The sequence below is a fragment of the Oncorhynchus keta genome, chromosome 13 (assembly GCF_023373465.1).
Source record: "Oncorhynchus keta strain PuntledgeMale-10-30-2019 chromosome 13, Oket_V2, whole genome shotgun sequence".
Classification (NCBI taxonomy): Eukaryota; Metazoa; Chordata; class Actinopteri; order Salmoniformes; family Salmonidae; genus Oncorhynchus; species Oncorhynchus keta.
Window position 1 is genome coordinate 25338700 of NC_068433.1, and position 15432 is coordinate 25354131.

The 15432-nt window shown below is 43.4% G+C and overlaps 1 protein-coding gene across 4 annotated transcripts in view; it reads left to right on the top strand.

Moving 5' to 3' along the window:
- Positions 1-15432, top strand: part of LOC118387540 (astrotactin-2-like) — a 396009-nt gene that overhangs the window by 75952 nt on the left and 304625 nt on the right. For all 4 annotated transcript variants that reach the window (XM_052459839.1, XM_052459840.1, XM_052459841.1 and 1 more), the window contains exon 3: positions 5173-5322. In XM_052459839.1, coding sequence (XP_052315799.1) covers positions 5173-5322 — 150 coding nt within the window. The remainder of the gene's footprint in view (positions 1-5172; positions 5323-15432) is intronic.

Genomic DNA, 15432 nt, shown 5'->3' on the forward strand with positions numbered 1-15432 from the left:
TACCAGATTAGCTAAATAACTTATATGCTCGCTTCGAGGCAAGTAACAGTGAAACATGCATGAGAGCATCAGCTGTTCCTGATGACTGTATGATCACTCTCTCCGCAGCCAATGTGAGTAAGACCTTTAAACAGGTCAACATACACAAGGACGCTGGGCCAGACTGATTACAAGGACGTGTGCACCGAGCATGCGTTGACCAACTGGCAAGTATTTTCACTTACATTTTCAACCACTCCCTGTCTGAGTCTGTAATACCAACATGTTTCAAGCAGGCCACCTTAGTCCCCGTGCCCAAGAACACTAAGGTAACCTGCATAAATGACTACCAACCTGTAGCACTCACGTCTCTAGCAAAAAGGAACACCTATGTGAGAATGCTATTCATTGACTACAGCTTAGCATTCAACACCATAGTGCCCTCAAAGCTCATCACTAAGCTAAGAACCCTGGGACTATAAACACCTCCCTCGGCAACTGGATTCTTGACTTCCTGATGGACTGCCTCCCAGGTGGTTGGTGTAGGTAACAACACATCCGCCCCGCTGATCCTCAACATGGGGGCCCCTCAGGGGTGGGTGCTCAGTCCCCTCCTGTACTCCCTGTTCACTCATGACTGCACGGCTAGGCACGATTCCAACACCATCATGAAGTTTGCTGACACAATTACCGACAACGATGAGACAGCCTATATGGAGAAGGTCAGAGACATGACTGTGTGGCGCAAGGACAACAACCTCTCCCTCAATGTGATCAATACAAAGGAGATGATTGTAGATTACAGGAAAAGGAGGACCGAGCATGCCTCCATTCTCATCGACGGGGCTGTAGTGGAACAGGTTGAGAGCTTCAAATTCCTTGGCGTCCACATCACCAACAAACAAACATGGTCCAAGCACACCAAGATAGTCATGAAGAGGCCACAACAAAAGTCTATTCTCCCTCAGGAGACTGAAACGATTTGGCATGGGTCCTCAGATCCTCAAAAGGTTTTACAGCTGCACCATCAAGAGCATCCTGACGGGTTACATCACTGCCTGGTATGGCAACTGCTCGGCCTCTGACTGCAAGGCACTACAGAGGGTAGTGCGTACGGCCCAGAACATTACTGCGGCCAAGCTTCCTGCCATCCAGGACCTTTATACCAGGTGGTGTCAGAGGAAAATCCAAAAATTGTCAAATACTCCAGCCACCCTTATCATAGACTGTTCTCTCTGCAACCGCACGGCAAGTGGTTCCGGAGCACCAAGTCTAGGTCCAAGAGTCTTCTAAACAGCTTCTACCCCCAAGCCATAAGACTCCTGAACACCTAATCAAATGGCTACCCAGACTATTTGCATTGCCCCCCACGCTGCTGCTACTCTCTGTTATTATCTATGCATAGCCACTTACCTACATGTACACCGGTGTCCGCCACACATTGACACATTGACCCCCTGTATATATCCCCGCTATTGTTATTTACTGCTGCTCTTTAATTATTTATTATTCTTGTCTCTTACTTTTTTAGGGATTTTCTTAAAACTGCCTCGTTGGTTAATAGGGATCCGCCCCTTTTTTAAATGTTTGCCTAAAATGACATACCCAAACACTTTGAAGGCTGTGGGAATGTGAATGCAATGTAGGATAATTTAACACAATAGATCTGGTAAAAGATACTATAAAGAAAAAAAACTTTATTTTGTATATTTTTTTGTTTCATCCTCTTTGAAATGCAAGAGAAGGGCCATAATGTATTATTCCAGCCCAGTTGCAATTTAGATTTTGGCCACTGGATGGCAGCAGTGTATGTGCAAAGTTTTAGACTGATCCAATGAAACATTGTATTTCTGTTCAAAATGTTGTATCAGGACTGCCCAAATGTGCCTAATTAATAACTTTTCATGTTTAAAACTGTGTACTCTTCTCAAATTATATCATGGTATTCTTTAATTGTAATAGCTACTGTAAATTGGACAGTGCAGTTAGATTAACAAGAATTTAAGCTTTCTGCCAATACCAGATATGTCTATGTCCTGGGAAATTGTCATGCTAATTGCATTACCCTATGTTAGCTCAACAGTCCCGTGGACGGGACACCGACCCCGAAGAAGTTGGGCTTGTAAGTAAGTGTTTCACTGTAAGGTCTACTACACCTGTTGTATTTGGCGCTTGAGCTTGACAAATAATATTTGATTTTATATGAGCCGAAGTGCATTGGTACCCAGGCGTTAATTCATCTCTCTCCTCACTGAATGAATGTCGTCAATGGGTGTATGGGCGAAAGGAACCAGATAGAAACAGATAATTGTGCATGAGACTTCACAATTTAATTTGAATGAATTGAATGATGAGGAGGTGGGTGAAGGGGGGGATTGAATTTCAATGATCTGAATAATGAGGGTAAGGAGGATGATTGTATTTAGGACAATAGTGTAATGAGAGAGCAGGTTCTACAGCTAACGCAGAGAGACAAATTGCCAGCATACTCTACAGTTATCTTTGTTTATGTGACATGCAGATGTTGTAGCACATCAGAGATTGTACTGTCGCTCATCCACACAGAAAAAGAAACAGTACGTGGGACATGTCTATGGATGAACTCAAAGCATTTATTGCACTCTTGTATGTCCGTGGGGCATACGGCAGAACGAGTATGGATTTGGAGTCATTTAGGTATCCAGGGCAGAAGCGCCTCCTACTCTCCCTCTTCCCCACGCACCACAGCTTCAACTCAGGAAAAAGACGACACAATGTCAAGTCGGCAGGTGCACACCGAACAAGGCCAAAGAAAACTGTACAGTGGAACCGATTTGTTTGTGTGGCTTGCTCACGCAAAGCCCCGAAGCTGTGTGCTGACTGTGGACCCAAAGCATAAAGAGAAGACGTGATTAATTCATGCATAAGGGCACAATACAGAGACCGATACAATCAACAAATTACTGTTTTTATTTCTTGCCATGGATATATTTCTACAATTATTTCTTCATGCAATTGATCCGTTACAATTGTTGATGCGCTGGCGCTTTTGTTCAGGAATACGGCAAATCATTTCACCTGACTGGTTATATTATTATTACACTTTTCGTTTCTGCTTTGTCAGAAGCTGTAACTGTTTTAATTACTAACACTATTACTAATGACATCTACAAATAAAGTTGATCAAATGGATTACACTGTCATTTTTTATTGTAAGGGAAACGAAAATAGGATTATGTTTTTCTCGAGGACTTTGTAGAATGATACAAAATTATACAAAACACCCTTTCTACCTGAAGAAAACACTATTGTTAGATTTTGAAATTGATATAGCTCCACAAATATGTATTAATGCAATTCATCCTTTACCATTGTTTGTGCAATATTTATCAAACCTTGGTGCTTATGTTTGCACACCTTGTGGGTTGATTTGCATCGGATGTGTATGCTGAAGGAGGCGCCCGGCAACATTCTCTAGTGGCTACTTATAGGCTGAAAGGCCAGGCAGTTTTATTGTTATGAGAAAATGTATTGTATTAAAGTCATGATCACATTCTGATGATGTTTTAGCACATCTAACTGGAAAACATAGAGCAAAGCAAGATATGATTTGTTTTTAATTAATATTAGAACGCACATATTAAATCATTTTCATGCAATGAAACTGTAAAATGTGTTTTAAAAGTACTTTTAAAGGACAATGGTATCCTGTTTCATATTATATAATACAAGTCCATATGACTTTTAAAAAAATACTTTCAAACCAATAAGACACTTCGAAACCAATAAGACAGTTCATAGTCTTGTCTTATTGAGGAAGCAAATTACAATGTCAGCTTATACAAACTAACTGAACCATACACATTCATGTAACAGTGTTTCCATTGTACTACAAGTAAGGAAACATAATATCTAACTTCATCATAACTTCAAATTCTCACGTGATTTGACTTTTATTCTACAACTTTTTATTTTAGCACTCCATTTTACAGTCTCATTGGCATTCCCTGAGCGTCCCCGGCAAAGTGATGTATGATAATAATTCATGATGTGAGCACACCTGAGAGACAGACTGACAGAGTGGGGGAGGTTGAGAAATGACCCTGTCTGTGGAGTGGGCTATACCGCTGTGAGCCGGGCCACATCCATCTCCGATCTCCCTCTCTGTCGCTTACTTTGGGCTGCTCCGCTCCTGCACACACTGCACTGGAGTAAATAGCCCTTGTCCAGACGTATCATCGTTCCTCCGAGAGACTCTCAGGTCTACATATCTCACTTTAATTGAACTCTTGATGCATTGTGAACCATCAGGGAACAGCACACCGCTTGGTAATTGAGGCGCTAGATAAATAGTCGCTTCCTTCTGTGTTTTTTTAGTGATCGTTTTATGATTTTTTTTGGTGCCGAGGAAACAACGGAAATAGTATTCTCTCTCATTTTTTGTCTCTGTGGCACAAATGGGGCAGAACATGTTTAGATGGGTCATACAAGTCCCCCGTGGTTTGGCGATTTTCTGCCTAGTAGAAGAAAAGTAAAAATGTGCCTGGGCCACACTGCAATCCACACTTGCTCCATCTCATATTGATTTTCAAAGGGGGGCTATGCAAACCATGCCATTACCCATTGTAAACTGGAGTGCTCTATTTTGAAAGATTAACTGGAAAGATGCTTGTCGAACTTTTCTCATCTGTAGTCCGTTGTGCTTTGCCTCTTACAGCAGCCTGATTCAGCGGTGATACACACTTTGAAAAAGGGCAAAGCTTCTGAGGTATTTTCTTTTTCAGCCGTGAATGACAAAACAACTGCTTCTTCGTGCCAAACTTGACAACATTCAAAGACGGTTATTTTTTCAGAGTTTGAACTAGGATGACTGAAGTGTTCGACAGAGCGGCGAGGGGAAGCCCATTGAATAAGGCCCAATTGATCTGCTGTGACTAGGCTTTGAAATTTACATTGTAACTACCCAGATGTATACCATTGAATTCCAAATATTTTGCACGTTAATGCCCTCAGTCATAGCCAGTAAACAAACGAAAGTTGAGGAAACTACTGAACAAAGTGTTTTCATTGACCTGATCTCATTCAAATGTGTTTGTTTGCTTTTATCTTCCCTGTTTGCATCTACAACATCTGTTTCTCACGCTTTGTATCCACCCTTTTGAAATGTGAAAACTTTTAACACATCTCACATCTCATGGCTTTGTCCCCCTCCAGCCCTTGACCCCAAGCAGGAGACGGTCGAGGCATTGATGCAGCGGTTTAAGGAGAGTTTCCGTCCTAACACGACCATGGAGATCGGCCACTTTCAACATGTCACACACAGCTCCTCCACAGGACGCAAGAGAGGACCAAGCCACACCAGAGGTAAGACAACAGCTCATTAGTCACTGTTCTATTCAGTATGGACACCCTTTATCAATGCACAGAGAGCATATATCTGTCAAGTTTGACATCCAGTATGTATTCAGTGGGACAACAGTTAATGAGTCACTATTCTGTTCAAATGCAAGAGCAGCATAATTGGCTACAAATACAGTTCAAGCACATGTTGAGGATCCTTTGGCTTGTCAGGGTTAATGCCACATGCATGACTTCAGACCTTCTCAGGAACATAAATTCAGATCTTGGCCGTTGCTGTGCACTCAAACCTTCTTTTAATCGTGGATGGGTATTTTACGGTCATGTATGATTAAAACAGGTTTGAGTGCACAGCAACAGCCAAGATCTGAATTTATGTTCCTGAGAAGGTCTGAAGTTCGAAACGAAAACATGCGGCCTCTCCTTCACTGCAGCCGAGGTGAGTAAGACATTTAAACGTGTTAACCCTCGCAAGGCTGCAGGCCCAGACGGCATCCCCAGCCGCGCCCTCAGAGCATGCGCAGACCAGCTGGCCGGTGTGTTTACGGACATATTCAATCAATCCCTATACCAGTCTGCTGATCCCACATGCTTCAAGAGGGCCACCATTGTTCCTGTTCCCAAGAAAGCTAAGGTAACTGAGCTAAACGACTACCGCCCCTCGTCATCAAGCTCGAGACCCTGGGTCTCGACCCCGCCCTGTGCAACTGGGTACTGGACTTCCTGACGGGCTGCCCCCAGGTGGTGAGGGTAGGCAACCATCTCCTCCCCGCTGATCCTCAACACGGGGGCCCCACAAGGGTGCGTTCTGAGCCCTCTCCTGTACTCCCTGTTCAGCCACGACTGCGTGGCCACGCACGCCTCCAACTCAATCATCAAGTTTGCGGACGACACAACAGTGGTAGGCTTGATTACCAACAACGACGAGACGGCCTACAGGGAGGAGGTGAGGGCCCTCGGAGTGTGGTGTCAGGAAAATAACCTCACACTCAACGTCAACAAAACTAAGGAGATGATTGTGGACTTCAGGAAACAGCAGAGGGAAAACCTCCCTATCCACATCGATGGAACAGTAGTGGAGAGGGTAGCAAGTTTTAAGTTCCTCGGCATACACATCACAGACAAACTGAATTGGTCCACTCACACTGACAGCGTCGTGAAGAAGGCGCAGCAGCGCCTCTTCAACCTTAGGAGGCTGAATAAATTCGGCTTGTCACCAAAAGCACTCACAAACTTCAACAGATGCACAATCGAGAGCATCCTGGCGGGCTGTATCACCGCCTGGTACGGCAACTGCTCCGCCCTCAACCGTAAGGCTCTCCAGAGGGTAGTGAGGTCTGCACAACGCATCACCGGGGGCAAACTACCTGCCCTCCAGGACACCTACACCACCCGATGTTACAGGAAGGCCATAAAGATCATCAAGGACATCAACCACCTGAGCCACTGCCTGTTCACCCCGCTATCATCCAGAAGGCGAGGTCAGTACAGGTGCATCAAAGCTGGGACCGAGAGACTGAAAAACAGCTTCTATCTCAAGGCCATCAGACTGTTAAACAGCCACCACTAACATTGAGTGGCTGCTGCCAACACACTGACATTGACACTGACCCAACTCCAGCCACTTTAATAATGGGAATTGATGGGAAATTATGTAAATATATCACTAGCCACTTTAAACAATTCTACCTTATATAATGTTACTTACCCTACATTATTCATCTCATATGCATACGTATATACTGTACTCTATATCATCGACTGCATCCTTATGTAATACATGTATCACTACCCACTTTAACTATGCCACTTTGTTTACTTTGTCTACATACTCATCTCATATGTATATACTGTACTCGATACCATCTACTGTATGCTGCCCTGTACCATCACTCATTCATATATCCTTATGTACATATTCTTTATCCCCTTACACTGTGTATAAGACAGTAGTTTTGGAATTGTTAGTTAGATTACTTGTTGGTTATCACTGCATTGTCGGAACTAGAAGTACAAGCATTTCGCTACACTCGCATTAACATCTGCTAACCATGTGTATGTGACAAATAACATTTGATTTGATTTGATGTTGATTTGATTTGATTTGAGTCATGCATGTGACATTAACCAAGCCAAAGGATCCTCAACATATGACCGTAGAAGACGCATCCATGCCATTGACATGACACCCTACTGGAAGAGACTGACTGGCCACTGTGGAAATGTGAGACATTAACCTTGGACAGCTAGACTCTTGCTCTTGACTACATACCCTATCACCCTCACACCACCTTCTCTACACTCCGTGGCCAGTTTATTAGGCACAACCATCTAGTACTGGGTCGGACCCTGCTATGCCTCCAGAACAGCCTGAATTCTACGGGGTATGGAAACGTTGCTCAATTGGTATCAAGGGACCTAAAGTGTGCCAGAAAAACATTCGCCACACCATTACACCACCGCCACCAGCCTGTACCGTTGACACCAGGAACCGGATTCGTTGGACCAGGCAATGTTTTTCCACTTCTCAGTTGTCCTGTGTTGGTGATCGCGTGCCCACTGGAGTAGATTCTTCTTGTTTTTAGCTGATAGGATTTGAACCTGGTGTGGTCATCTGTTGCAGTAGCCCATCCGTGACAAGGATCAACGAGTTGTGTGCTGTGCCATATCGTTCTGCACACCAATGTTGTACTGCACCGTTATTTGCCTGTTTGTGGGCCACATGTTAGCTTGCTTGATTCTTGCTATTCTCCCTGCAGCTGACTGGATGTTTTATGTTTGTTGCACCATTCTCAGTAAATCCTAGACACTGTTGTGCATGAAAAACCCAGGAGGCCAGCCGTTTCTGAGATAATGGAACCAGTGCACCTGGCACGGACAGTCATACCATGCTCAGAGTTGCTTTGGTCACTAGTTTGTCCCATTCTAACGTTCAATTGAACACTAACTGAATGCCTCGATGCCTGTCTGCCTGATCATATAGCAAGCCACGGCCATGGCCTACTGTCTGTAAGAGCAAACCATTTTTTGTGAACGGGGTGTACCTAATAAACCGGCTACTGAGTGTATATGCTAAGCGGTGTACTTTAATGTAATGTATGACACAGAGCCTAGTTGTGAGATACTGTAAGGCAGGCCCTAAACATTGTCTATGAGGTTGCCATAACCAATATAGCTAAGAGGAAGTCTTTCTTTGTGTTGAAATATATATATATTTTTTCCTTTACAGCTTTAACTCTCAAGTTAGAATTAATTTTGTCATTAAGAGACCCTGAGCGAATAGCCCAGGAATTAGCTTAGCTTTGTTAGCAAATGTCGGCTCTGTGGAATCAAATCCTTTCATTGGATCCAGCTCTCAAATTCTCAAATCCTAGAGAGTCTCAGTGCAAGTCACTCACAGGACACTGTGACTCAGAGAGGAAATAAACTTTTTTCAAGACCTTTAATTACAGCTGAAAGTGTGTTTTGCAGCACAAAGAGGAAGCCAGTCCAGGATAACAAACATGCTAATGGGACTAGTGCTTTTACGGAAGGGAAACTCAATTAGCCGAGAGAGGGAAAGGGGAGTTCGGCGGCTAGGCCCGGAGATTAGGCCTCGTGAGGAAATGAATTTGCAGTCAAATTATAGGTCCGATGGAGAAGGCGGGAACTGGGAATGTGCGAGGCGAGAGGGAGGCTGGGAAGTACTTTTCTATTTCATTTCGGCTGGCTTGACAGGGTTTTATGCCGTGAATTAGTTCCCTTTTCTGCCGTCTCTCCCCGTCTCCCCGAGCCCCACTGTACATTTGCATGTTTTACATTGATGCCAGTTTTTAAGTAGATTAAGTGTGAGAGCAGCTGTGAGGTTTTCGCTCCTTTTCCCCGTCATTGTTGCTGCTGATGACTTTTGCATTGTAATGAGGGGCCATGGCGGAGACAGGCCCTTTGGCACAGTGGCACCGAGTCCATGCTGCGTGGGGGTGTCTCAGTGACACCATACAGGAAGGGGGACAGGACACCATCTGTGCACTTTATTAAGAGTCTTCCTAACATGTGACACTAAATACATTCCTTACATTTAGATTGTTGGGAGAACTGAAGAGAAACAGTTCAAGTTGTGGGATCCTTTCCTTCACATAGTATTGCTCCTGTTCTTGTTTACGTGTCAGCTTGTGTTTGAGAAAGAATACAGAGTAAGAGTGAGGTATCTGTCTGTATCTTGATGCCCCTTGAATATTCAGAATTAGCCCAGTAAGGTCATCATCACTATGCCTGGAATGCAAATACCAATGAAGGGATAGAGGGGAGAGAGAGAGATGGAAAGAGGGCGAGAGAGAGTGACCCCACTTCAGCACCAAGGACTGAGTCCAGTGTGAGTGAGAACTATACTGAATAAAAATATAAACGCAACAATTTCACAGAGTTATAGTTTATATAAGGAAGTCAATTTAAATAAATAAATGAGGCTCTAATCTATCGATTTTACATGACTGGGCAGGGGTGCAGCCATGGGTTGGCCTGGGAGGGTATAGGCCCACTCACTTGACAGGCAGGCCCACCCACTTGGGAGCTAGGCCCAGCCAATCCGTGTGAATTCTTCCCCACAAAAGGGCTTTATTACAGACAGAAATACTCCTCAGCACCCACACCCCACCCCCACTCAGACAATCCCACCGGCGAAGAAGCAGGATGTGGAGTTCATGGGCAGGCGTGTTTAGACATGGTCTGCGGTTGTGAGGCCGGTTAGACGTACTGCCAAATTCTGTAAAACGACATTGGATATGGTAGAGAAATTAACATTCAGTTCTCTGGCAACAGATCTGGTGGACATTCCTTCAGACAGAATGCCAATTGCACGCTGCCTCAACTTAAGACATCTGTGGTATTGTGTTGTGTGACAAAACTGCACATTTTAAAGTGTCCTTTTATTGCCCCAGCACAAGGTGCACCTGTGTAATGATGCTGTTTAATCAGCTTCTTGATATGCCACACCTGTCAGGTAGATTATCTTGGCAAAGCAGAAATGCTGAACACGTTTATGCACAACATTTAAGAGAAATAAGCATTTTTGAAATATAGAAAATGTCAGATTTTTCTTTTCAGCTCATTAAACATGGGACCAACATTTTACATGTTGTGTTTATATTTTTGTTCAATGTAGTTGTATTGCTAAAGTTTCTCCAGAGCAAGGGGCCAGTTGAAGTGTTGTTTGGTTTAGTGAAAGACTAATAAGACTCTCAAAGGAGAGCTGACCTTGGTGCTGAAGTTAAGAAGCGCTTTCTCCACTTCTCTCTCTCCTTTTCTATTTTATTAATTCAATTATATTCAAAGGGGCTTCATTGGCATGGGAAATATAGGTTTACATTTCCAAAGCAATTTAAAATATGATCTACTTGTCAAACATACACACGTGCACGCACACATATGGACATCAACACACAGAGACACAAATCTCTCTCTTCAAGTTCATATTTTCTGATTCTATTTCATTGTTTCTTGTCTTTCTTTCACCGTGCAGTGTTTGAGTGCTCCAAGACTGGGCTAATTAACATTCTGCCCAAGCCACAATTTAGAGACACTCTTTGAAGTCTCTTCGCAGTTGCGTTTAGTCTCATTGAGTTTCTGCAATCTTTTCCGATTTGCATACACCTTTGTGCACCGTGTTTCCCTCTCTGAAGCTAATACTGTTTGATGTGTTAGAACTCATCTTTGGCCCACTATGATAACCTGACCTTGTGGTTATTATCCCTCTTATCTGATATTAATTGATGCTTGGAAGTTACACATTAAAGTGTTCTGTGTTTGTGTCTCTTCACCCGTTATAGAGAGTGTAAGGAGACAGAGTGCAGTTGGCTGAATTTGCAATGCCTGTTACTTGACAGAGTGAGAGAGAGATAAATAAATAAATGCTAGAGTGTGTTTGATTCGGGGAGTGTTGATGGCTGGTGAATCCATTCTGTGCTTGGCTGCACTTTCAGCACCCTTCAATCTTCCCTCTAGACAATACACAGTGATTACAGCTCTGGGCCCGAAGCCGTAGGTTCTCTATGACGGGCCAGCCCGCTGATCTACCGCCAGACACAACAGTGTGTGTATGTGCATGTGTGTGTGCATACTCCTGTCCAGACTATTAAATCAATGGACTCATACTTCACTGGAAGTTGAGGAATGTGTTCCTAGCCATCAATGTAATTACCACACTCTGACACGGACTTGTTCTCCAGAAGAGACTAACAGGATTTCTACTCATCATATGTCATGTCTCTTGTACTGTATGTCTGCCTGACTGCATAGCCCTACAGCAGTTATTCCTGTACCATATCCTCTGTCTCGCTGGATCTTCAATGGAAGTGTTGATGAGCTAACAGGAATAGGATTCATTTGACACTTACTGGTGTTAGGAGTGAAACATCCATTTTAGACGGGCCCTAAGAATCCAAGGTGTCCCCAGCCTCACTGTGAGTTGCACAGGGTGTATGGGGTTCATAGGGGAGATGCAATAATGACCCAAGATGGAGGAATGAAACCCCATGTGGCAGGTGTTAATAGCCCAAGGTGCCATCGTGCTAAGGGCTCTGGATTTGAGCCCCCATGGCGGCCAGTCATCAGTCATACCTTTTGGGATCGCATTTACCAAAGTGCTCTCTCCCTGTTCCCACCATTTACCGATTACACCCGGAGTGCTGCGTGTGCCATTTATATGGTCGTTAGCCTAAACGATCCATTAATCAAAATGGAAGAAACGTCCAGGTGAGATGGGGGTAGGGAAGAAGACCACGTAGGTGGGAGTGCTGCAACCAGACTGACCATTAAACCTCCACCTGTTCCAATGTTTTCCCCTGGCCCATGTCACAGCAATAATGCGGACATGGATTCAGGGTATAAAATGTGTCAGTGTGCTTTTATTGTGATGCCCTCTGCAATATCTTTGTGGCACATCAATTTTGAGAAAAGTCTTGTTTTGAAAGCCTCCAGGAACCCGAAAACTCAGAGATTATTGAATCTGTTTGATTGTTATACTGTACTGTGCTGCCACCTGTTTGCCAGTTTCAAAACAAGATGGAGGTGAGCCACAGGCAGACAGAAACAGAAAGGGTCTGATAGAGGGCAGAGACCGACAACGATAGATACGGAGACAAATACAGAGAAACAAGGGACAGAAACAAAGACTTGATTCACACATACACATGGATATACCTTGGACCGAAAGTAGATTCTCTGAGATCAGTGCAGTGTGAATGAGGAGAGAGGGGCACCCGCCTGGGGCCTCTAGGGTTGATCAGGGATCAGTGGCGCCACTGCAGTGTTGTTGCATCCTGATATGCACTTGGCTGCCTGGGGCCCTACAGCGTGGGCAACTGACGCTCCCGATACTCTCTCGCCGCGCTTGGACTTCATTCCACCTAATCAGCCCACGATACTGCCTGCCAAGACCAGACTGCACCCAACAGCCAGTTAGAATGAAGCATTGTGGAATATAATACAGTGCTGTTGCCCACACACATTCATGTAGCTATAATGTAGGGTGTTCACTCTAGAATGTAGGGAAATACGGGGCAAATTCTAGAGGGCCCTACTAAATTAATGTCGAAACGTAGTTTTCTTTGCCCTATGTTACTATGAACCACATTTAACTAATCATTAGATTGTTCTCTACAATATTATAACCTTAAAGGGATACTTTGTAATTTTGTCAATGAGAACCTTTATATTCCTCCCCAGAGTCAGATAGATAAACTTGTGAATACTATTTTTATGTCTATGTGTCCAGTATGAAGGAAGATAGAGGTAGTTTCCCGAGCCAATGCTAATTAGCGTTAGCACAATGACTGAAAGTCTATGGGTATCTGCTAGCATGTACTTAACAGTGTTGATTAAATAAGAACATTAGTTTGTTGTGTCCATTGCTACTGTAGTTTAAACTGCCCAGCTCTTGGTTGTAACTCTTCTATTTTTCAGTGTTGGGAGGTGGTAACATTTGGAGGTGTTTCCACGGTTTGGACCAATCAAAATCCACTTGATAACCTCGTAATTTTCATCACCAGATCCGTGGCTTTCTATTCCTCTAACCTTGTCAAACGAGGTTGAGAGGGGCTGTTTCCCTGACGATTTAAAGGGAACGACTGAAAATACACCATGAAAACAGGAACAGATTGTCTTCGGGGAGGCTAGATATTGAAATTCAGTCTGTTAGCTTTGTAAATTAAAAATTATACAGACCAATTTTGTTTGGTATTCTGTGGATTTATCACACAGGAACCTGCAGCCACTAGCTAACTTGTCGGTTGACGGTGGAAGTTAGTGCCGTTCTGCTCGCGGAGCAGTGGAGGAGTTGTATTGAACATGGCCATAATGATATTCTTTTCACTCAAATCATGCTACATTCTCTGACTAAATACTTGTGAACCATATATGGAGACAGAGTTTGGCCTATTGTTATGTTGATGCAATTCTCTATTGAATTAATATATATGACTGGAAGTCTATGGGTATCTGCTAGCATGTACTTAACATTATATTCACTGCTTTTTGTAGGCCTATATGAACTGTTATTGAACATCCAAATCAACGTCATGCCATTTTCAATTCAACAGGATTTGAGAATGAGTTATCACATCTAAATCACTTGGGTCACTGTTATCACAGTGACATGTTAAGATCAAGCATAACACTTCTTAGGAATCAACAATACAATCTTCTTCAGATCAGTCCTACAGACTAGAAAGCATAGGAACTGTTTATCTGCCAACTTTACTCTGGAAGTACCCATGTAGACTAGAATTACACATGTAGACTAGAAGTACACATGTAGACTAGAAGTACCCATGTAGACTAGAAGTACACATGTAGACTAGAAGTACACATGTAGACTAGAATTACACATGTAGACTAGAAGTACACATGTAGACTAGAAGTACACATGTAGACTAGAATTACACATGTAGACTAGAAGTACACATGTAGACTAGAAGTACACATGTAGACTAGAATTACACATGTAGACTAGAAGTACACATGTAGACTAGAAGTACCCATGTAGACTAGAAGTACACATGTAGACTAGAAGTACACATGTAGACTAGAATTACACATGTAGACTAGAAGTACCCATGTAGACTAGAAGTACACATGTAGACTAGAAGTACACATGTAGACTAGAAGTACACATGTAGACTAGAAGTACCCATGTAGACTAGAATTACACATGTAGACTAGAAGTACACATGTAGACTAGAAGTACACATGTAGACTAGAATTACACATGTAGACTAGAAGTACACATGTAGACTAGAAGTACCCATGTAGACTAGAAGTACACATGTAGACTAGAAGTACACATGTAGACTAGAAGTACACATGTAGACTAGAAGTACCCATGTAGACTAGAATTACACATGTAGACTAGAAGTACACATGTAGACTAGAAGTACACATGTAGACTAGAATTACACATGTAGACTAGAGACACATGTAGACTAGAAGTACCCATGTAGACTAGAGTACACATGTAGACTAGAAGTACACATGTAGACTAGAATTACACATGTAGACTAGAAGTACACATGTAGACTAGACTAGACTAGAAGTACCCATGTAGACTAGAAGTACACATGTAGACTAGAAGTACACATGTAGACTAGGAGTACACATGAAGACTAGGGGAAATACCCATGTAGACTAGGATAAGTACCATTGGGGACTAGGATAAGTACCCATGGAGACTAGGAGAAGTACCCTTGGAGACTGGGACAAGTACCCTTGGAGACTAGAAGAAGTACCCTTGGAGACTAGGACAAGTACCCTTGGAGACTAGGAGAAGTACCCTTGGAGTCTAGAAGAAGTACCCATGGAGACTAGGAGAAGTACCCTTGGAGACTAGACAAGTACCCATGGAGACCAGGAGTAGTACCCAGGGAGACTAGGTGAAGTACCCATGGAGACTAGGCCAAGTACCCATGGAGACTAGGAGAAGTACCCATGGAGACTAGGAGAAGTCCCCTTGGAGACTGGGACAAGTACCCTTGGAGACTAGAAGAAGTACCCTTGGAGACTAGGAGAAGTACCCTTGGAGACTAGGAGAAGTACCCTTGGAGTCTAGAAGAAGTACCCATGGAGACTAGGAGAAGTACCCTTGGA